This window comes from Nomascus leucogenys, chromosome 18, assembly GCF_006542625.1.
Source record: "Nomascus leucogenys isolate Asia chromosome 18, Asia_NLE_v1, whole genome shotgun sequence".
Taxonomy (NCBI): Eukaryota; Metazoa; Chordata; class Mammalia; order Primates; family Hylobatidae; genus Nomascus; species Nomascus leucogenys.
Genome location: NC_044398.1, coordinates 29,997,977 through 30,020,663, shown reverse-complemented (window position 1 = coordinate 30,020,663; position 22,687 = coordinate 29,997,977). Strand labels below are relative to the sequence as shown.

The window sequence follows — 22,687 nt, the reverse complement described above, 5'->3', positions numbered from 1 at the left end:
CCAATTAGCACCCTGTCAAAATAGACCAATCAGCTCTCTGTAAAACAGACCAATCAGCTCTCTGTAAAATGAACCAATCAGCTCGATGTGGGTAGGGCCAGATAAGGGAATAAAAGCAGGCTGCCTGAACCAGCAGTGGCAACCCGCACAGGGTCCCCATCCACACTGTGGAAGCTTTGTTATTTCACTCTTTGCAAGAAATCTTGCTGCTGCTCACTCTTTGGGTCTGTACCACCTTTATGAGCTGTAACACTCACCGCAAAGGTCTGCAGTTTCACTTCTGAGGTTAGCGAGACCACGAACCCACCAGAAGGAAGAAACTCCGAACACAGCCGAACATCAGAAGGAACAAACTCCAGACATGCTGCCTTTAAGAACTGTAACACTCACCGCGAGGGTCCACGGCTTCATTCTTGTCAGTGAGACCGAGAACCCACCAATTCCGGACACATTGGGACTTGTCGAGATGCAGAATCTCCAGTCCCATCCCACCCCACAGATTCAGAACCTGCATGTTAATAAAATCTCCAAGCAACCTGTAGTTACCAATCTACTTTGCCTGGATCACTGTAGAACTGTCCTTCCCAGAAGGCAGAATCACCAACCCTGCATTCTCTGGTCATGAGTGGCTGCCACACTGGTTACATGTGGCAAGCTATATTGGCATACCTCCACCTACTGTAAATTGCCCATTTTCAACAATGATCTGAATGAAATGTGTTTGCCCAACAGTCACTAAGATATGGTACAAAGACAGTAGAGCCAGCATAGAGCCACAATGTGAGGGCTGGAGGGGAAGGAGTCAAGGGGGATGCCTTTTATTTTGTATTTTTAAGAGAGAGCCTCACTCTCACCCAGGCTGGAGTGCAGGGGCGCAATCTCTCTCACTGCAATCTCTGCCTCCTTGGTTCAAGCAATTCCGCTGTCTCGGCCTCCCGAGGAGCTGGGATTACAGGTGTGTGCCACCACACCCAGCTAATTTTCGTATTTTTAGTAGGGATGGGGTTTCTCCACGTTGGCCAGGCTGGTCTCGAATTCCTCACCTCAGGTGATCCGCCCACCTCCGCCTCCCAAAGTGCTAGGATTACAGGCGTGAGCCACTGCGCCTGGCCAAGGGAATGCCTTTTAAAGCCCACTCAGACCAACTTAGGGTACACTCACCAATGGGGGGAGAGGCTATTTTTCAGTGTTTCCCAGAGCTCCCCTGAGGGTCTGCTTACACACTTCCTGGCCTTGCACTCAGTAGGCAAGGTAATAAGAATAGGGGTTGTCTTTGTTTGCTGTATACTGCCCATGCTTGGCACACTGGGAGCTCAGTAAATATTTCTTGACTTATTCATTGAGAGAGCTCTGACACCTGCGCTCATGCTTCCCTTTGATTTTTCCGCGCCCACTCTGGCATTTACTATCTCAACTAACATCTACTAAGGCCTCTCTTGCCTGGCACTGCCCCACCCATAAGCTGAAAGAGAGCACGCGAAAGGCTAGTACATGCACAGACGACTAGGCCAGAGCAGACTGCAAGGGCTTGGGCCTGGTGGAGACGGGACGGCTTCCCGGTGGTGGGGCACCCGAATTGATTCTGAAAGGAACCAAGCAGAAGTCACCAGCAAGAGCAAAGGTGCAGAGTTGTGAAACTGCCAAGCTATTAGCAGCTTGCAGTGAAGGTCTTCCAGGAACTCTGGAAGGTCTTCCGCCCTTTTCCGATTGGCTGCCCTTCCTGGTTCCTCCTCAAAGCCCCACCTCTTCATCTCTCCGAGAGCATGCCGGCCTGCCAGTCAGGGTCCCTTGCTCTTTTGTGTGCCCCCACTCCTCCAGGTTTCTGTGTAGCAAGTCTCCTCGGCTCACCCACCCCGCGCGCCTCCACATACGCCTTTCCTCGACCCCTCGCGCGCACAACCCCCTCCCGCGTGCCCGCTCCTCTCTGCCTGGCGTCCGGCTCCTACGCGCCCCCTCCTCCCTGGGCCCCGCCCCCTGGAGCGCGCCCGCTTCTCTCTGCCGCGCTCCCCTTCTTGCATTCCCTCTCCTCTCTGCCCGTTCCCCCCTCGTGCGCGCTCTCCCTCCTGCACACCGCCTCCTCTCTGCCGCACGCCCGCCTCCTGAACGCCCCCCTCCTCTCTGACCCCTCCCCTCGCGCGCGCCCCCTTGTGCACGACCCCTTCTCTCTGCCGGGCGCCCCGCTCCTGCACGCCCCCTCCTGTCTGCCGCGCCCCCTCTACTCTGCGGCGGGCTCCTACTCCTGCACTCCCCCTCCACTCTGCCGCGCCCCCTCTACTCTGCCACCTGCTCCTACTCCTGCACGCCCTCTCCTCTCTGCAGCACGACCCCCCACGCCCCCTCCTTTCTGCTGCGCGTTCCCCCTCCGCCGCCCACCGCGTGCCCTTTGCTCACCTATCCGCGCGCCCCTCCCGCTTTGCGGCGCCCACACGGGCTCCTGAGGCGCGCGCTCTCGTTGCCTGGCAACGGGACGCGGCTCCTGGGTGGCGAGCAGGCGCGTGTGTAGGGGTGAGCGCACCGGAAAGGCCCGAACTGTTTTTGAGATTTGTTCTCCTAGCTTCGCTGGGTCCGGCGGGCAGAGGCCATTCTGACTGTTGGGCCTTGGGCGTCGAGCAGGACTCACCTGAGGCGGAGAGAGGCCGCTTCGCGCCTGGGGCTCCCGAAAGCGGCCGGCTGTCCTCCTCTTGCTCCCCCCGAGCGGGGAGCGCTGCGTCTCCTGCGGGCTGCGGGAGACCTTTCCAGACTCCCAGGTGGGAAAACCACACTGAGCGCCCCGGGAGGTTGCCAGATACAATACGGTACTGCATGCTGAGGTAACTGAATATCAGATAAACGAGTTACTTTCGGTACAAATATAGTATCATGCAAAGTTATTCGTTGTTTATCTGAAATTCAGAGTCACCTGGGCGAGCTGGGTTTTTAGTTGAGAAGTCTGGCACCCCTGCCTGGGTGCCCCCGCCCAATCGCCTGGCTGGCTAGCTGTCTCCCAGGTGTGGGTAAGGAATCTCCTTCCATCTCTGGCACCTTCTTCAGGCTGGAGGCAGCTGTTTCTGTGGGAAAGGGCTTTCTTATGTTGAGCCAAGATGCCTACTGGTGTATGTGAAAAATAATATTGCTTACCACAGGAGAGATGGGTATTATCCTCGTTTCACAGACAGGAACATGCTAAGGGAGTTGGCAAGCCTTGCCTGGGTCCCACTGATATGCCCAGAAATCCGAGACAGAGCCTCCCCTGACTTGGCCCCACTGGTAGGCCAGAAGTTTTCTCTTTAGGGATAATGGCCCCCTTCCTACCTTCCCACATTTTACCTTTCTGGAGCAGCAACAGGAGTCTGTTCACTTTTTTTTTTTTCTTCACTTCAAATGACTTTGAGATGTCTATGTAGCGTTTTGGTCTTTCAGGTATATCCTACTGAAGAAATACAGTGAAGATACTGTGTTCCAAAGTCAGTTGTAATAATTCTTTTCTCTGTGTGGTTAAGACACCAATATCAACCTGATTTGGAATTAGGTTCATTTGTGCCAGTTTGTTTTCCGTTTTTAGAGTTTTTATGACTATGTTTATATGTACACACATACACATTCCTTTCCCCACTGCTGTTGCTAATACGAAAGATGACAGACCATATACAATTTCAGCACCTCGTTTTCTTTATTCTGTCTTAGAGATCACTCTCTAGTTTCTCCATTCTCTTGTACATCTGCATAATAATCCATTGTGTTGCTCTTATTAATCCCCAATTTGACGAACATTTAGATGGTGCTTCAGTGTGACTATTGTAAATAATGCTGCAAATAACTGTGTGCATATGCCATTTCATATTTTTGCAACTATATCTTTGAGATAGGATCCAAGAAGCAAGATTGATGAGTCAAAGGGTGAATGCATATGTGATTTTCTAGATGTTGTCAAATTCTCCTCCATAGGAGTTATACCATTTTGCCCTCCCACCACTGTCATATTGCATATGCACATGGTTATGGCATAAAATTTCAGAGACACTGATATCCTGGGGTTCATCCATAGAATAAAAATTGGGGATTATGGATGGACCCCAGGATGTCACTGTGTCTGAAATTTTATGCAAAATGCTAGATGCATTTGTCCAGGGACAAGTTTAGACACAATGGCATTCTATCCCCTGTAATTGCCATGCTCATTCCTATATCAGGGCCTTTCCTCATACCTAGAAGACTCTTCCTTCTCTTCTTTGTCATGTTAATTTTACTGTTTTTTTTCAGTAAATGTAAGCTTAGCTCAAATGTCCCCAGAGAAGCTTTTTTTTTACTTTCCTGACTTGATCAGCTACTCCTCTTGTCTGGTCTCATAGTACTTATTTTAACTGCAATTTCATATTTATTGATTTAAATATTTCCCTTCTCATCTATAAGCTCCATGAAGGCAGAGACTGTTTTTGTTTTAGTTTGGGCTGCTGTAGCAAATTACCAACACTGGGTGGCTTAAAAACAATACATATTTATTTCTCACCATTCTGGAGGCTGGAAAGTCCAAAATCAAGGCATTGGCATTTCTGGTGTCTGGTGAGGACCCTCTGCCTGGTGTGCAGGTGGCTGTCTTCTAGTTTTATTCTCAGATGGCAGAGAGTGAGAGCAAGCTCTCCCGTCTCTTTTTGTAAGGGCATTAATCCCATGCGTGAGGGCTCCACACTAATAATCTAATCACTTCCCAAAGGCTCCTGATACCATCACATTGGGAGTTAGGATTTCAACATATGGATTTTTTAGGGACACAGACATTCAATTCACAATAGTTTTGTATTCCCAGTACCTATCATGGTGCCTGACTTTTTAGACGAAGTTTCGCTCTTGTTGTGTAGGCTGGAGTGCAATGGCACAATCTCAGCTCACTGCAACCTCTGCCTCCTGGGTTCAAGTGATTCTCCTGCCTCAGCCTTCCAAGTAGCTGGGATTACAGGTATGTGCCACCACGCTGGGCTAATTTTGTATTTTTAGTAGAGACAGCATTTCACCATTATGGCCAGGCTGGTCTCGAACTCCTGACCTCAGGTGATCCACCCACCTCAGCCTCCCAAAGTGCTAGGATTACAGGTGTGAGCCACCGTGCCCGGCAAATATTCATTATACATTTGTTGAACAATTGATTACATTTCATCAGATTCTCAGAAGAGTCTGGATTTCTTAACGATTTCTTAAAATATTAAGGGTAATCTGAGGGTGATCAATTTTTCCAAAGCACCTGAAAGAGATTGATTGCTGCATTTCTCCTTTTCTGTTTTAAAAACAATCTGGTTGGCCAGGCGCGGTGGCTCACGCTTGTAATCCCAGCACTTTGGGAGGCCGAGGCGGGCGGATCACGAGGTCAGGAGATCGAGACCATGCTGGCTAACACAGTGAAACCCCGTCTCTACTAAAAATACAAAAAAAATTAGCCGGGCTGTCCATGGAGTTAGAGCCCGGGGTGTGCTGGGGCCAGGAGAGATGATGTCTGGAGGTGAACTTGAAAAGAAAATTGGGGCCAGATTGTGAGGAGCTTCATACATTATTATTTGGAGGCTGAGTTTTTATTCTTTGGCCTTGGAAATTTATGGATTTTTTTTTCAAAAGGTGGACTATTGTGATGCTTTGTAAAAATGGCTTTCATGGCTTAGGAGGAACATTTTAGTGTAGTCTTTAGGGTGAGGGTTTTGGAATCAAGAGGTGGGTACAAACCCTGTCTCCTTCATCTGCCAGCTATGTGATCCTGAACTGTGCACTTATGCTCTCTGTGCCTGGGCTTGCTCATCGTCCCACTGGGATGATGATACCCATTTTTCAGGTATGTTGTGAGGATTAAATGAGACCCACATTACTTGGCATCAAGTAAACTTGAAATCAATGATAATATCTTTTTCTGACTCTTGGACTTGAGAGTCCTTCAGGATTTTGAAACCATGTTAGTTGTAGTGACTTCCATGGAGCCCTTTTGAAAACTATTAGAAGTTGCCTGGGGCCAGCTTGCTTGTGACACCCCCAACGGGAGGTGTCCATGACTGAGGGCAGGGTGTATGTAAGGCTTTGTTCACCTCACTGGACTTTAGTTTTATAGTGACTTTATTGAAAATATCCTGCAGTAATGCAATAACACTTACTTTTTAGGAGTTTTTATTTAGGAATTAGAAATGGAGTCAATATATCTTCAAAAGCACCTCGGGGCATGTTTAACTCAAGGTCTTGCAGAAGTGGCAAGAGTTCGCCCAGTGGATCCAATAGAATATTTAGCATTGTGGATTTACAAGTATAAGGAAAATGTGACCATGGAACAACTGGTAAGTAGGAATCTCCTTCTAGGAAATTAGAAAAAAAAAATTGGTCCAACTTGTCTGCTTTTAAAAAAGTTTAACATTATTATTTTTCTGTTATAAAATAATGTTTATTATACAAAAACTTGAACAACATGAAAAGCAGGAAGGAGAAAACATTACCCAAAGACTTCTATTTAGATTTTTAGGTAATTCCTTTCATGGGAAGTCTTTTTTCTATAGATTTATAGATTTATGTTTATGTACTTGTGATCATATACAATGTATAACTTTAATATTGTGCTCATTATTCAGATAAAATATCTTCCCAAATTATTATATCGTTTCCTAAGGGATGGGCTATAATTTGCTTAACACTTTCCCTAATTGTCCCTATTAAGTGCTTTCAAGATTGCTTTTACAAATTGCTTTCTCACTAAGAAGTCGTGTGCTGTTGTTTTTAAACAATGCTAGAGACAAAAGGAAATGGCCCAGCTGGAGCGTGAAAGAGAATTAGCTCTGATGGAGCAGGAAATGATGGAGAAGCTCAAAGCAGAGGAGCTCTTACTTCAGCAGGTGAGGCAAGTAGAAGAGTTCAGAGGGGACTGGAATTAACGATGCCAACCTCAGCATGGCACAGCCCAAATGTTGATAAACTTCCCAGCTCCAGTTATTTAGATATGGCTTCCTAATATCTTCATCTTTATGGATGTGTGTGTCTTCTTTGCTGGAGAAGCAGCAGCCATGAGTTTTCCTGAGTGCCTTCTTGTATACACACATACACATTCCTTTCCACACTGTTGTTGCTGATACAAAAGATGCCATACCTCCAGGTAAGAGGAAAATACAGAGTGTGCTGTCACAGAAGGCAAAGGGAAAGAGTGTTTTGGTGAGATCTGAGTGGTCAACCATATCTATTGCTGAATGGAAAAGTGTTCATCAGAGGCCACCGTAATTTGGCGGGAACAGTGTGGATGGAGTGGTGGGGGTGGGTGGACTTAGGCAGGGGAGATGGAAAATGTAGGCAATGCTTTCAAGGAGATTTTGAGAGCAAGGAGAAATGTTTTTGTGTTTGTTTTGATTTAAGAGCACAGTAGTGGAGGAGTGAGCGGGTGATGTTAGGAAATAGAGTAGATGATTTGTAGGGTCAGCTCGCCATGGAGATGAGAGGAAATGGGCCTGGATCATGGGTTAGGCAGGGAGAAGGCACTTCTTTGATTATAATCAAGGGAAAGAGGAGAGAATGGTGTTGGTGGAAGCACCTTCTGTGTACAACTGTTTCTGTCTTTTTTATGAAGTAGGCACCATGTTCACCTGCTAAGAACAAGGTTGTAAGGTAGGAGGTGTGGGCAGAGTGGTGAAGTTAGAAATGGCAGCTTTGGAGAATGGAAGAGAGAGTTGAGGGATATAATTTAGCATTACTTGGTAACAGTTGAAGATCAAGCACTGATAATCGTGCCATTTGGTTTGGTTATGTGATGATGTGATTCTCTTCACTTGGGCCCAGATGTCTGAGTGAAGAAGTGGAGCAGGCAGACCTTTTAATTGAAGCAGGATTGGGGTAGCATGATTAGGGAGCCGAACATATTGGTAAGGGAATTGTTGAAGGGATGGGTCATGGAGTACAAGCTGGAGAGAGGAAAGTTCCAGAGTGGCTTCTGGACTGATTTAATTTATAGAGAGCTTCTAAGCTAAATTTAAGCCACTTCTATAGTTCTACCAGATAATACTTAACCCCAGAGTCTTGACTCAAATTTACGTATTTAAAAAGGGGAAAGAAGCCTATTATTTGAGTATGTGGATAGAAAGAAAAACATAGACCTGGCAAATAGCTTCTCTGACTAACCTCCTATCCCTGATATTGAGGTAGAAAACTGCAGTCTTCTTAGAAGGATAGGGCTGTTGAAAACTCTACTGCTTCTGAGTCTTCATTTTCAGTCATTGGCTTATTCTTGAGGGGAGATTAAAAAGTGTTGAGTTGGGTGTCAAACTGTCATCCAAACAGGCCAGGTGCTTCCTGCAGCAGCCACAACTGTGGATGAGGAGCCATCCTTCCTCTTACAGCTCCTATAGCTGGTATATGTCCCTGTCTATCAAAAATAACAGAATTCCCAGCGGTTCTCCTTCCCCTAGGCAATTACATCGTAAGTGGGAGATACTTAACTCTCTTTGGCTCGCCTACTTTATCCTACTTATGTATAATTTGGCAATACTATCAATAACGAGTTTCTCTAGCCATATTATGTTGACTGGTATGAACTAATCCACTGTGCATTGAATCCTATGTATTGTAGTAGGGTGGAAGAAAAAATAATATTATACAGGAGATGTTATGGCCAGTTAATGGAGTGGATTGGTATGCAGAAATAGGAGAGATGGATCAACAGAGAAAGGCTTGAGAGAGTGTGGCTGAGATGAAGAAAAACAGAGAGGCCTCTAGGTGCCTTCTGAGTCATGTGAGCTGGAGGTTGGGAACTCTGGTTATTTCCTCGCTGGTTGCAAAAGCAGTTGTCCTCATAGTCAGTACCGCTGACTTGAAATTCCTTGACATTTTAGGCACTCTCCGCAAGCCTAGTTTTTTGTGAACAGGGGAGTATTTTTATTGCCATTTTCTATGTAAGAGCTTAGTTTTGAAGTAAGAGCTTTTTTGTTTTTTGATTTGAATGGCTTTGAGTGGTTTTGCTCATGTGTGAAGAAAGGGATTAGATTTTGGAAGTTTCTTGAAAATGTCAAAAAGCTGGTTGTTTTGATCAATCTGATTGTTATTTAACAAATACACTTTGCATTATTGTTGAGAGATTGGAGTTATTTAACTTCCTCTACCAATGTCTGAAAGTTGATTGAAACTGTTTCTGCATTTCAGCTACCTACCCCATCACTTTTATCTTAGTAGTGATAATATAGGAATACCAAGAAATTACCTTTAAAAGCCTTTTGCAAATAAAATATCAATCACTTTATTATATCTTTACTTGTAAAAGTTTATTATTTTAGAATGCATTGTCAGATAGTAGATATTTTATGCTTTGCAGGCCAAGAGGCAAATGTGAAGATATTATGAAGGCATTATGGGATATTATGTAGGAATACCAAGAGAGGAAATGAATTTTTGCAAATTTTTTATTGATGAAATTCAAATAATGATCACTGAATATAAATTTTTTGTTAGGTTTACTATTGAGAATTTAAAAAAAATTTTAAAAGATAACATTTCACTTGGTTGAAGTTCAGCGTTATTATGGTCTATCATCAAAATCTATTTAAAAATGTTTATCTGCAGGTTGGGTGCGGTGGCTCACGCCTGTAATCCCAGCACTTTAGGAGGCTGAGGCAGGCGGATCACAGGGTCAGGAGATCGAGACTATCCTGGCTAACGCGGTGAGACCCCGTCTCTACTAAAAATACAAAAAATTAGCCGGAGGTGGTGGTAGGCGCCTGTAGTCCCAGCTATTCTGGAGACAGGCGGAAGAATGGCGCAAACCCAGGAGGCGGAGCTTGCAGTGAGCCGAGATCGTGCCACTGCAGTCCAGCCTGGGCCACAGAGTGAGACTCCGCCTCAAAAAAAAAAAAAAGTTTATCTGCTAATGCTGATCTGTAATGAGGTTTTATGTATTTCATCCTTGAAAATGTCTTTTTACATAGTTACTGTCAAAAGTTACTATCAGTCTATGTGTGTGTAATTTAAATTGAGCATATTCATTCCTTAGAAGGTATTTCTAGAATTCTGTTTTTCTCTTGCTGTTTGCCTTTTAGCATGCATTACTTTGTAGAATAGCCACTTCCAACTGAAGGTTGATGGAAGCTTCTTAATTGCATAGTTAAATGGATTTCGAAATACGGAAATTTCCTTTGCACTTAACGTTGAGGCCTTACAACACTCTGGAATTGTAGTTCAAGGTTGGAAAATACATCCACTGCCAATTTGTTTGGGAACGGAGATCTAATGTCTTGTTCTAGTTTTGACAGCACTGGAAGTGTATAAAGCAGCTTTACGTTACTTGTGATTCAAACAACATGAGTTGTTGTTGAAGTGAGTTTACTGCAGTGTAAGTTTTACATATGAGTGATGTTTTGCCATGTAATTTTAGAATGAATTAAGAAACATTATCAAGTCTGCAGCCAAAGCTAATTTCCAAAGCCATTTAATATTTGATAATAGTGGTTGGGAGTATTTCTTCTCATTAAGAAAAATTTAAATCCTGTTTACCAATAACTTACTCAAAAAAAAAACCAAGAAAACAATCTTATTTATAATAGCTTCAAAAAGAATAATATACTTAGGAATAAATATAACCTAGGAAGTGAAACATCTATACCTTGAAAACTCTAAAACACTAATGCAAAAAATTGAGGAAGACACAAATAAACGGAAAGATATCTTGTGTTCATATATCAGAAGAGTTAGTATTGTTAAAATGTCTATACTACCTAAAGTAATCTGCAGATTCATCTCAATCCCTATCAAAATTCCAATGGCAGTCTTCACAGAAACAGAAAAACCCAATTCTAAAATTTGTGTGGAAGTACAAAAGACCCTGAATAGCCAAAGCAATCCTAAGAAAGAAAAAAGAAGTTGGAAGTATCAAATTACTTGATCCAGAATTATGTTACAAAGCCATAGTAATTACAACAGTATGGTATTGGCATAAAAACAGACACATAGACCAGTGGAACAGAATAGAGAACCCAGGAATAAGCCCAAGTATATACGGTCAACCAATTTTTGACAAGCCCTGCAAGAAAACACAAAGGGAAAAGGATAGTCTCTTCAATGAACGGTGTTGGGACAACCAGATATCCACATACAAACGAATGAAACTGGATCCTTGTCTTCCACCATACACAAAAATCAGTTCAAAATAGATTAAAGACCTAAATGGAAGACCTGAAACTGTAAAACTCCCGGAAGAAAACATAGTATAGAAAAAGCTCCTTGACATTGGTCTTGGCAATGATTTTTTGGGTATGACACCAGAAGCGCAGGCAATAAAAGCAAACCTAAACAAATGGGACTAGGTCAAACTAAAATGCTTTTGCACAGCAAACAATCGGCAAAACAAAAAGGCAGCCTATGGATTGGGAGAAGATATTTGTGAACCATATATCTGATAAGATCTGATAAGGAGTTAATCTCCAAAATATATAAGGAATGCAAACTTAATAGCAAAAAAAAAAAAAAAGAAGCCAATTAAAAAATGGGCAAAGGACCTAAATAGACATTTCTCCAAGGAAGATATAAAAGTGGCCAACAGGTATATTATCAAAAGTGACAAGTAATGTTCAACACCGCTAGTCATCAGGGAAGTGCAAATCAAAACCACTATGAGATACCACCTTACCCCTATTAGGATGGCTGCTTTTTTTTTTTTTTCGGACACAGAGTCTCGCTCTTTCACCCAGGCTGGAGTGAAGTGGCGTGATCTTAGCTCACTCCAACCTCTGCTCCCTGGGTTCAAATGATTCTCCTGCCTCAGCCTCCTGAGTAGCTGGGATTACAGGCACCTGCCACCACACCTGGCTAATTTTTTTTTTTTTTGTATTTTTAGTAGAGACAGGGTTTCACCATGTTGGCCAGGCTGGTCTTGAACTCCTGACCTCAGGTGATCCACTCACCTCGGCCTCCCAAAGTGTTAGGATTACAGGCATGAGCCACTGTGCCCGGCCTAGGATGGCTGTTATCAGAAAGGGAAGAGACATGGCCGGGTGCAGTGGCTCAGGCCTGTAATCCCAGCACTTTGGGAGGCTAAGGCGGGTGGATCACAAGGTCAGGAGATTGAGACCATTCTAGCTAACATAGTGAAACCCCATCTCTACTGAAAATACAAAAAATTAGCCGGGTGTGATGGCGGGTGCCGGTAGTCCCAGCTACTCAGGAGGCTAAGACAGGAGAATGGTGTGAACCCAGGAGGTAGAGCTTGCAGTGAGCTGAGATGACGCCACTGCACTCCAGCCTGGGTGACAGAGCGAGACTTCGTCTCAAAAAAAAAAAAGAAAGGAAAGAGACACATATTGGTGAATTGGTGAGGGTGTGGAGAAAAGTGAACTCTTCTACACTGTTGATGGGAATACAAATTGGTGCAGCTATTATGCAAAACGGTATGGGTGTATTTCAAAAAATTAAAAGCTACCATATGACCCAGTAATTCCTCTTCTCAGTATATATTCAAAGGAAATGAAACCAGCACCTCATAGAGATTACCTGCACTCCCATGTCCATTGCAGCATTATTTACAATAGCCAAGATTTGGAAACAACGTAAATGTCTGTCAGTGGATGACTGGATAAAGAAATTGTGAGCTGATCACAGTGGCTCACACCTGTAATCCCAGTACTTTGGGAGGCCGAGGCCTGAGGATCACTTGAGGTCTGGAGTTTGAGACCAGCCTGGGCAACATGGAGAGACCTCATCTCTAGAAAAAATTTATAAATTATGCAGGCATGATGATGATGGCAGGCATCTGTGGTCCCAGCTAGTCAGGAAGCTGAGGTGGGAGGATTGCTTGAGCCCCGGAGGTTGAGGTAGCGCCACTGTACTCCCACCTGGGTGACAGAGCAAGACCCTGTCTCAAAAAAAAGTAAGATGTATTTCTCATGTATATCTTCTATATATATCTCACATATATGTATCACATATATGTATATATAAAAGAATATTATTCAGCTTTAAGAAAGAAGTAGATCCTGCCATTTGTGATGACATGGATGAAACTGAAGGACATGATGTTAAGTGAAATAAACCAGCCATCAAAAGAAAAATACCGCATGCTGTCTATGTGGAAATCTTAAAAAAAAAAAGTTGAATACATAAAAAGAGAGAATAGAACAGTGGTTACCAAGAGGTGGAATGGGGGTAGGCCTGGAAGAAGAATGAGGAGATGTAGGTCAAAATGTACAAAATTGCAATTGTGTAGTATGAATAAATGTAGAGATCTAAAGTACAGCATGAGGATGATAGCCAATAAGATTGTATTGTGTACTAGAAATTTTTTAAGAGAATAGATTTTAGGTGCTCTTACCATACAAAAGTAACTGTCTAAGATGATGGATACTGAAGTTGCTTACCTGTGGTAAGCATTCACTATGTATATCTATATCAAAGCATTATATGCACTTTGAATTTACACAATAAAAAGTTAAATCTTGGCCCTGAGCTCAAAAATTCATAATATAACTGTTAAGCCATGGAATTGCTGTGTGGTAGGACATCAGGATATATTCAGCTTCTGTTTCTGACAAAAATTCACAGAACTGGTGGTCCAGTTTACAAGAGTGAATGAAGGTCACTGTTGACGCTGCTGGATCAATAACACATCATAGATTCAAATATTTTCACAGAGTAGCTGCTGTTGAGTAACATGATGAACACTTACCAGCTTTAAACACTCTATTTTCTTATGAGCTTTGTAAATTTGTTCAGCTCAGCCTTTTTCTATTCCACACGTATTTTTATCACTGTCAGCTATGACACATCTTAGCAGATTTCACTGCAGGTTGTATTGAATCAGTGTTTCTACACGACTTTGAAAATACTCTTGCCTGTAATTGTTCCATGAAGACTGTATTAGTCCGTTTTCAAGCAGCTGATAAAGACATACCCAACACTGGGAAGAAAAAGAGGTTTAATTGGACTTACAGTTCCACATTGCTGGGGAGGTCTCAGAATCATGGTGGGAGGTGAAAGGCACTTCTTACATGGTGGCAGCAAGAGAAAATGAGGAAGAAGCAAAAGTGGAAACCCCTGATAAACCCATCAGATCTCATGAGACTGATTCACTATTGTGAGAATAGCACAGGGAAGACCAGCTCCCATGATTCAGTTACCTCCTGGGTCCCTCCCACAACACTTGGGAATTCTGGGAGATACAATTCAAGTTGAGATTTGAATGGGGACACAGCCAAACCACATCAAAGACTATTCATAGAGGTTTGGTTTTTCAGTCACTTCAAACTCAGCATTGACCCTTTCCATAAACAACAACTGAGCAGTTTCGGGAACATCTGTCTGCTTATCAGGAACCAAGGAAAGCCACTCAGAATCATGTGCCTTGTTTTTAGTTGACTATTGATGTTGCTCCCAGTGTCAACTCTGAGCAGCTGTTCTCACCAAAAGGCTAAAATCTTAGACAAGTTTGTTTTTTCCTGGACACATTTTTTTGGCCACTGAAATAAAACATGTTTTAATTCACTCACCATTGGTAAATATCTTTCCTTGCTTTCATAACAAATGAGCCTCTTGGAACCCTACTTTTGTTGCAGACTTATTTTCATTTTTAATTTTTGTAAATAAATTCTGCTGTGATAATTCTGTTTTTGTTATTTTTATTTTTTTAAGACAGAGTCTTGCTCTGTCACCCAGGCTAGAGTGCAGTGGCACGATCTCAGCTCACTGCAACCTCTGCCTCCCCGATTCAAGCAATTCTCTTGCCTCAGCCTCCCAAGTGGCTGAGACTACAGGTACCTGCTACCACGCCTGACTAATTTTTTTTGGTATTTTTAGTAGAGACGGGGTTTCACCATGTTGGCCAGGCTTGTCTTGAACTCCTGACCTCAGGCCTTCCAAGTGCTGGGATTACAGGTGTGAGCCACCATGCCCAGCCAATTCTGTTTTAAATTTTCTAATTTTTTTGACCTTTGTGCTCCGTGAGCTGGGACTATTGTGATGAGTGCTTAGTCTGGTAATGTTGATATTTATGATATTCTTTTAGTAGAGTGGCACTGTATAGCAGGAAACATATTATGCCATTTAATTTGATGACAAAATAATACACGCTCTAGTGTGCCTTAAAAGTGCGACATTCAAAATTCACTATTTTTCTTTTTTTTTTCTCAAAATTTTGTTTAGAGATGGGGGTCTCGCTATGCTGCCCAGGCTAGTCTTGAACTCCTGGCTTCAAGTAATCCTCCTGCCTCACTCCTGAGCAGCTGGGATTACAGGAATGAGCCACCCATCCCTGGCTTTCTTGTTTTGACATAATGGATATAATTTTTTAAAATGTCACAATATAGTGATACCATGGCACTCCAAACACTGCTGTTACAATGATGTTACTGCGGTTTGTAGTGTGCTGGGCAGCCAGGCAAAGTGGTGAGTGCACCACATGTGGTCTCTGTTACAACTACTACACTCTGCTATGGCAGCACAAAAGCGCTCATAGACAATACGTAAACAAATTAGCATGGCTGTGTTTCAATAAAGCTTTAAGGATGCTGAAATTTACATTTCATACCGTTTTCCTATGTCATGAAATATTATTTCTTTTAAACCTTTTCTATTTAAAAATGTAAAAGCCATTCTTTCTTTGTAAGCTATAAAAAAGAAGAGGTGGGTTGGCTTTGGCCCATAGGCTTTATTGCTGAACCCTATTCTAGTGTGTCAGATATGCTGAGTTGGGAGCAAATATATTGTTGTTTAGTCATTATTTCAGATGATATTCTTTTTTCTTCTTTTCTTTTTTTTTTTTTTTTTTTTTTTTTTTTTTGAGAGGGAGTCTTACTCTGTTGCCTAGGCTGGAATGCAATGGCACAATCTTGGCTCACTGCAACCTCCACCTCCCAGGTTCAAGCGATTCTCCTGCCTCAGCCTCCCGAGTAGCTGAGATTACAGGCGTGTGCCACCCTGCCCAGCTAATTTTTGTATTTTTAGTAGAGACAGGGTTTCACCATGTTGGCCAGGCTGGTCTAAACTCCTGACCTCAGATGATCTGCCTACCTTGGCTTCCCAAAGTGCTGGGATTACAGGCGTGAGCCATCAGATGATATTCTGAAGAGTTTCTCACACACTCTTCCACAACCAATGTGTGGCTATTTGAAGACCCATCTATGCTTAAAGAAATTTATCTGGAAAATTATTGCAATCTCATTTATTACTTTAAGAAGAAAAGAGAAAATAATTTTGTACAAATTGTGCTTTCTATAATTTGCAATTAAGGAAGATTAAAATCTTTTTTAAAAATTTTATGCTTCAGGAAACATTTGTAGAAACTAAAGTATTGGTTGGATGTGACCATTTATTTTAAGTTTCTGAAATGAAGGTGGGTATAAACTTAATTATCTTGCAATTAATCTAACTGTAATATGACATACTTCTGAATATTCAGCAACAGCTGGCATTGCAGCTGGAGTTGGAAATGCAAGAAAAGGAGAGGCAGAGAATACAAGAACTACAGAGAGCTCAAGAACAATTAGACAAGGTAATTTGAAGTTTTATAAATGTCAGTTTTATTTAAAACTCTCTAGAATCTTCAAACTGTTTATTTCAGCTGTTAGCAGAAGGACCATGGGATTTGTAGTCTGCAGACATGCTACATATTAGCTGTGTAAGCTAAACAAGTCTCATAACCTTTTTCAGTCTCAGTTTACCTGTTTCAAAACTAGAGCTAGCAGTATAATACTATTAGCAATGTCTCACTGGATCTTTTTTTTTTTGAGACGGAGTCTCACTCTTGTTGCCCAGGCTGAAGTGCAATGGTGCAATGTAGGCTCACTGCAACCTGGGCCTCCTGGGTTCAAGCGATTCTCCTACCTTAGCCTCCCGAGTAGCTGGGATTACAGGCATGCACCACCACGCCCAGCTAATTTTGTATTTTTAGTAGAGACAGGGTTTCTCCATGTTGGTCAGGTTGATCTTGAACTCATGACCTCAGGTGATCTGCCCTCCTCGGCCTCCCAAAGTGCTGGGATTACAGGCGTGAGCCACCGCACCTGGCCATCTCACTGGATTCTTATACAATCAGATACAATCATGTTTGTGAAACTTCTCTGTGAGCAGTAGGGTTCTCTAATAGTGATACACTCAACATTTTAGTCAAGAGTTAGCTGTTCCTAGTTACAGTAGCTGATGTTGAATATTGAGGGTATTCTGATTTCGGAGGCAGTAGTATATGTCTTTATGTTAATGTATTAACAACAAGAATTTACATTTTAAAATATGTTCATACATGGACTTTCATGCCTTTTATTAAAATAAACTATGCAGTAACTTTTTTCTTTCTTTTTTTTTATTTGAGACAGAGTCTCGCTCTGTCACCCAGGCTGGAGTGCAGTGGCGTGATCTCGGCCCACTGCAACTTCCACCTCCCGGGTTCAAGCAATTCTCATGCCTCAGCTTCCCGAGTAGCTGGGATGACAGGCACACACAACCATGCTTGGCTAATTTTTTGTATTTTTAGTAGAGACGGGGTTTCGCCATGTTGTCCAAGCTGATCTCGAACTCCTGAGCTCAGGCAATCTGCCCACCTTGTCTTCCCAAATTGCTAGGATTACAGATGTGGGCCACCGCACCCAGCCTGCAATAACTTATTTCAAGAAAGCCCATCTTCATTGGTTGTGTCTGTATCATGTCAGTTCTCTAGTTTGACCCATATTTCCTGCATCCAAAAGCTATGAGTCATATAGACCAATATTTTAGATGACTGAGTTTATAGCTACTATCTCTTAATCAAATGTTGCTCCCCCTTTTTATTCCATAATTAAAACTGAAAAAAGAAGCAGGTTTTATAGACAATGTTCATTATGTTTATTGATGCTTAGATGAGCGAATCATTTATTAAAGCAATATTTAAAAAGTATGAATGGTGAATTAAATCAAAAAGTGAGATTTTTGTGAAAGGATAAAAGCCCTATACATAATTTTAAAAAATACAAATGCTGATGCTGTCTGTGTCTGAGTGTAGTGCGAGCACAGGGATATGCCTGTATACACACACACACAAGCATCCCCTTTCTCTTTAAGATTCACAAAGAAATAATGTTTACGGTGATGGAGATCTCAAATATCCTGATTTGATCATTACATATTGTATGCTTGTATCAAAATATCACATGTACATCGTAAATATGTACAGCTATTATATATCAGTAAAAATTAAAAATTAGAGAAATTTTGAAAAAGATTCACGGATCTAAACTGAAAGAGAAAATACAGGAATATATCAAGAAGGCAGTGATCAAAATAAAGGAATTTAAAGTATTTTTTAATCAAAGTGACCTGATAGCTACATTAAAATGCTTCAAAGTCCATAGGAAGGATTGGTCTCTATTTTGTGGCTCCAGAGAGCCACACTCATGTTATTTTACTATCTCCAGGCATCATCAGCTTGTGTGACCACAGCCAGAATAACTTTAGTAATTCCTATTTCTATAGGCTTATCATCCCTCACCATAGCATAGGTACTCCCCTGCAAAGTACCACTCCCTCGCCCATTGCTCAGAGATGAGTCCACTCATGTGCTTTCCCCTGGCCTTCTTATGGCTGCAGATTCGAATGTAAACTGTCATGTGCAAAGGGAAATTTGCTGGAAGGATTCTGGGTGGAAGGAAGGGTTTAACACATAAACTGTGAAGGACTCTGGTATCACTGGGCCTTTCAGACTTTGGGAGCAAGAGAATCAGATGCTACCAGGGCTCTTCCCTCTGCTGCTCCCTGGTTGTTTGTTTCACTCTTTCACTATGGGCTGCTTTGCTGTACATGGGTAGGGAACATGGGCCTTAATGGCTTCTGAGGCTTAGAATGTTGTGGCTTCTACCATCTAAGAGGAATGGATGCCTTGTTTTAGTTTCAGTTAAGAAAAGAATCTTGGAGGAGGATTCTGACTGGCTTAGTTTGTGTCAAATATCCATCTCTGTGGCAGGGGAACATAGTCCTATAAGAATATGGATGTTCCCCATATAGCCTTGTGGATGCTGGATAAGAAGTTACCAGGAAAATGGAGTGGTCTTGGGAAAACAGTGCTGTTTATGTCCCTATCATTAGGGTAACCATATGTATGATCAAGAAATCACTGGTTTTCTAGCAGCCGAAATGAATCAGCTCAGGGTCAGTTAGGCCACCCTGCTGCTTTAGAATGAAAAGGTAGATGGCCTAGCAAGGTTTGGCTGACTAGAAGAATGTTTTCACATTCAGAAAGAGGCCTCCCTTATTGGGCAGTGTATTCCTACTGCAGTGCTCAGAGTATTAAAGACGGCATTGCTCAGGTCCTGTGGGAGGACTTGTGCGTTGGGCCAGATTAGTTCCTGTAGAAGTGTTTACTTCTTTCTCAGTATGTGCAAAACTCTACTTAAGTGTAGTTTCTCTTTAAAATCTCTTGTTCTAAGGTTGTATTAGAATTTTTATTTTGGCAGATATTTTGTCACTTTTTATATTGGCAGATAATTTGGCTTCAGTTTGAATGTTTCAGTCCATTTCATTTTTAAAAAAGTTTTATTTAATTATATACAAAACATGGTTGCCTTCTATTAGTATACAGTATTAAATAAGACTGTGATCTGCAGTTTTGTAATGTGTAATCAGATCATTCTCTTTCAGAGTGACAGCATTTTTGCTTTAAATCGATCATAGTAAAATGTAAAAATGACATAGTAAAAAAGTAAAAATGCCAAAAATTACACATGAAATCAAAATGAAGTATATTCAAAGTATTTTCTTAATTTTTATATATTATAGGAGATGAGAATGAATATGGAAAATCTAGTTAGGAGTGAAGATACTCTACATTCAGAGGTGAGAAGAAAAAGTCATTCTATGTTACGTGAAACGAATTGAGTATCCTAGAATGTAAAGCTTAATTTTGATGCATAAGTAGCTAAATTTTTAGCAAGTATATTATCAAAACTGATAGTCCACATATATTTTCTGGTAATAACAAGTCACAAATAATGTGCTTTGAAGCAAAATCTCACAATAGGTAAAAATTGGACATTCAGTTTTTGTTTGGATTTTAAAAAACTAGGCTTTCTTGACATATTGAAGCTATTTACCACATAATTACTTACAATTATTTTAAATTTCTGCAGGTTTTTTAAAAAAAGTTTTAGCATTTATTACCAGAATTCTAGCTTTACATTCAGGATACTCAATTCATTACCAGAATTCTCTTGTCATTAACAGAAATTGGTTAATTCCACTAATTAATGTTGAATTTTGATGTTATAAATCAGAAAATTTTTAATCAAAATTGAAATAAAAGTAATGTATTAATTTTGAAATCATTTAAAAGTAAAAATCAATTTTTTGATTGTAGGAAGCAACACTAGACTCAGGCAAAACACTAGCTGAAATCAGCGATCGTTATGGAGCACCTAACTTGAGCAGAGTGGAAGAACTTGATGAACCAATGTTTTCTGATGTCAGTATCAGTGTGTTTTGTAAAAAAAACTCTTTTTTGTTTTTATTTTTGATTTTTTTTTACTTAGGTAAAGCCTAGAGAAAATGAGGCTATGCCAGGATTGGTTGGCAAATGGGCCTTTTGCTTCAGAGAAAGAAAATCAGTTCCCTGGTTGGGGATTATATTCCTAATTGGCATTCTGCCCTTTTGTGAAGTGTGTCACTGGCTTATCTGTATCTCTGTATCTGTGACCTCAAAACCTCTTCAAAATATGTTTTAAAATCATTTTGTGAAATATATAATCTTTAAATTTGGTGTGGGGGGCACGATTTTTGTTCTCAGTAGCAAACCCTGGAACCAAATGAATGCCTTAACAAACATACCACATCTTCCATATGCCAGGCACTGATGCTGTAGTGAATAAGGCAGATGGCTTTGACCTTGTGGAGTTTATTGTCAGTGGAGAAACAGACAATTAGATGAGCATTTAATAGTCATGGTTAGCATAATTTATTGTCTAAACCAGTATGCTTTTGAGAATGAGAGCCAGATCAGCAGATGTAAGCCAGGACTGTCCTGGAAGAAGGGTACATTTTGGTCACTTTAATTGGTGTACACTGACAAGGGGGGACAGCCAGCACAGTTGAGGAACCTCAGTCAGGGAAGGAAGCTAATGATTTGCTACTCACTGGTGGCATGGGAGGCCGAGGATAGTGCTCCAGGCAGAGAGCACGGAAGGTGTGAAGACCCAGATAGGAGAGCGTGTAGAGAGAGTGAGGCAGGGAGGGGTGAGAGCTGAGGCCAGGGAGAAAGCAGGAGCCAGACCATGAGAGCACTTGTCATTTCTGTTCAGAGGCTTAGATTTTATCCTGAAGGCAGTGGAGACTCATATGATGAGAACTTAATTTTGCAAAGACCATCTGGTAACAGTGTGGGGAAGAAAATGGAGAAGTAGGTGTCAGGAGATGGCTTAGGAGGTAGTAATCTAGGGGACAAGATGTTGATGGCCTGAAGTAAATGTTATTTTCAAGAGCTGTTCAGAAAGTGGAGCTGCACAGCCTCAGTGCTAATTGTTTAAAGTTTTATTAAATGTCAGCTATGATTTGGCACTATGCAGGGAGCTAGAAAATGCCAATGAACAAAATGGATTGGGCTTCTGCCCTTGGGGGCCATGGGCCAATGGGGAAGGTTCTTTGAGGGACAGAGTAGGGAGAGACCTGACCTGGGCTGGACAAGTCTTCCTGAGGAGGTGAAGTTCAAGGAATTATACTGAGATAAGCCCAGAGGATAGAGACGGCAAAATGCTTTCAAGGGACTGAAGTCATCCAGTATTAATGGCTAAGGTGCGTGGAGCTAGGAAAATGGTGTGATTTTAAGCTGGAGAGGTGGATAAAGGCAGAGCACACTGGGCCTTGTATGTTGCCTTAGGGATTTTGGACTTAAGTGCAGTAGGAGTTATTGAAAGGACTTAAAGAGTCAATCTGTGTTTTTATAAGGTGGAGAGAGGATTGGTGTGGAGCAGGAGTGGAAAAAGGGAGACCACTTAGGAAGTTATTGCACTGATCCAGATGTAAGATGACTAGGGTTAGACAGCAGAGACGGAGGGAACTGAGTGGATTTAAGATTGGCTTACAGGATCAGTGTGGGGCAGGGTCAGGATGAAGCCTAAATGTCTTCCTTGGGCTACTGAGTTAAGAGTGTTAACATTTGATGAGTTGATGAACGTAAGAGGAAGCAGGTTTTTAAAAAATGATGGCTTCAGTTGCAGAGATGTTGACTCTTAGGTGGCTCTGAGATATGCAGGTGAAAACAGCCAAGAACAGCTGATGTTAGGAAGGGGCCCAGGCCAGAAACATAAATTCAGCAGTCATGGGCATATGTGCTGAATGGAGCAAGGGGAGTGAGTAAGGTACCTAGGAGAGTGTGCAGTGTGTGAAGGCCTGGGGGCTCAGGGAGGAACCATTAGCAATTCCAACATTGAAGGGATGGCCACAGGAAGAGGAGCCTACAAGAAGGATGAGAATGCATAGTAAGAGAAGTAGAAGAAAGGATGGAACAATAACTACTTTGAGAACATAATTTATGGTTATATTCAATTTGAGTATCATTTGAAATCATCTGAAACTCCCAAAAAGTTTCATTCATGTAGTCACATAGAAGTTACCTAAACTTTATTTCTTTGGCTTGTGCCTTTTCGCAGTTCTAATTGTATTAAGGCATATTTACTTTTTGTTTTGCTTTTAGGTTGCATTAAACATTGATCAAGATTTGTAGGACCAACCAACCTAAGAGCAATAAATGTTTTTGTTTGTTTCAAATTTCAAATCA

General features: G+C 41.8%; 2 protein-coding genes across 6 annotated transcripts in view; one reads left to right on the top strand and one right to left on the bottom strand.

Moving 5' to 3' along the window:
* Positions 1–13,955, bottom strand: part of DYDC2 (DPY30 domain containing 2) — a 23,879-nt gene extending 9,924 nt beyond the window's left edge. Inside the window, exon 1 of one of the 2 annotated variants that reach the window (XM_003274498.3) lies at positions 13,891–13,955. In XM_003274498.3, coding sequence (XP_003274546.3) covers positions 13,891–13,923 — 33 coding nt within the window. In that variant the 5' untranslated portion in view covers positions 13,924–13,955. Of the gene's footprint in view, positions 1–2,391; positions 2,450–13,890 lie in introns of those variants that run through there. The other variant, XM_004091169.2, reaches the window with a different exon arrangement.
* On the top strand, positions 2,459–22,687 carry DYDC1 (DPY30 domain containing 1). 4 transcript variants are annotated; one of them, XM_003274514.3, is made up of 8 exons: positions 2,459–2,505; positions 4,811–4,933; positions 6,129–6,284; positions 6,732–6,833; positions 16,355–16,447; positions 19,699–19,755; positions 20,276–20,380; positions 22,604–22,684. In XM_003274514.3, exons 3-8 carry the CDS (start codon positions 6,138–6,140, stop codon positions 22,631–22,633), a joined length of 534 nt encoding a protein of 177 aa, XP_003274562.2. In that variant the 5' UTR covers positions 2,459–2,505; positions 4,811–4,933; positions 6,129–6,137; the 3' UTR covers positions 22,634–22,684. The 4 variants fall into 4 exon arrangements, with proteins under 4 accessions (XP_003274562.2, XP_030654107.1, XP_004091216.2 ...); XM_030798247.1 differs by having other exon boundaries at positions 2,462–2,505; positions 4,836–4,933; positions 22,604–22,687; XM_004091168.2 differs by lacking the exon at positions 4,811–4,933 and having other exon boundaries at positions 2,468–2,505.

Excerpts from the sequence above, each read along its gene's own strand:
- DYDC1 (XM_030798247.1), top strand. The coding sequence starts at position 6,138 with ATGGAGTCAATATATCTTCAAAAGCACCTCGGGGCATGTTTAACTCAA. Across the intron at positions 19,756-20,275 it reads AAGATACTCTACATTCAGAG|GAAGCAACACTAGACTCAGG; the intron begins GTGAGAAGAAAA and ends TTTTGATTGTAG. Across the intron at positions 20,381-22,603 it reads ATGAACCAATGTTTTCTGAT|GTTGCATTAAACATTGATCA; the intron begins GTCAGTATCAGT and ends TTTTGCTTTTAG.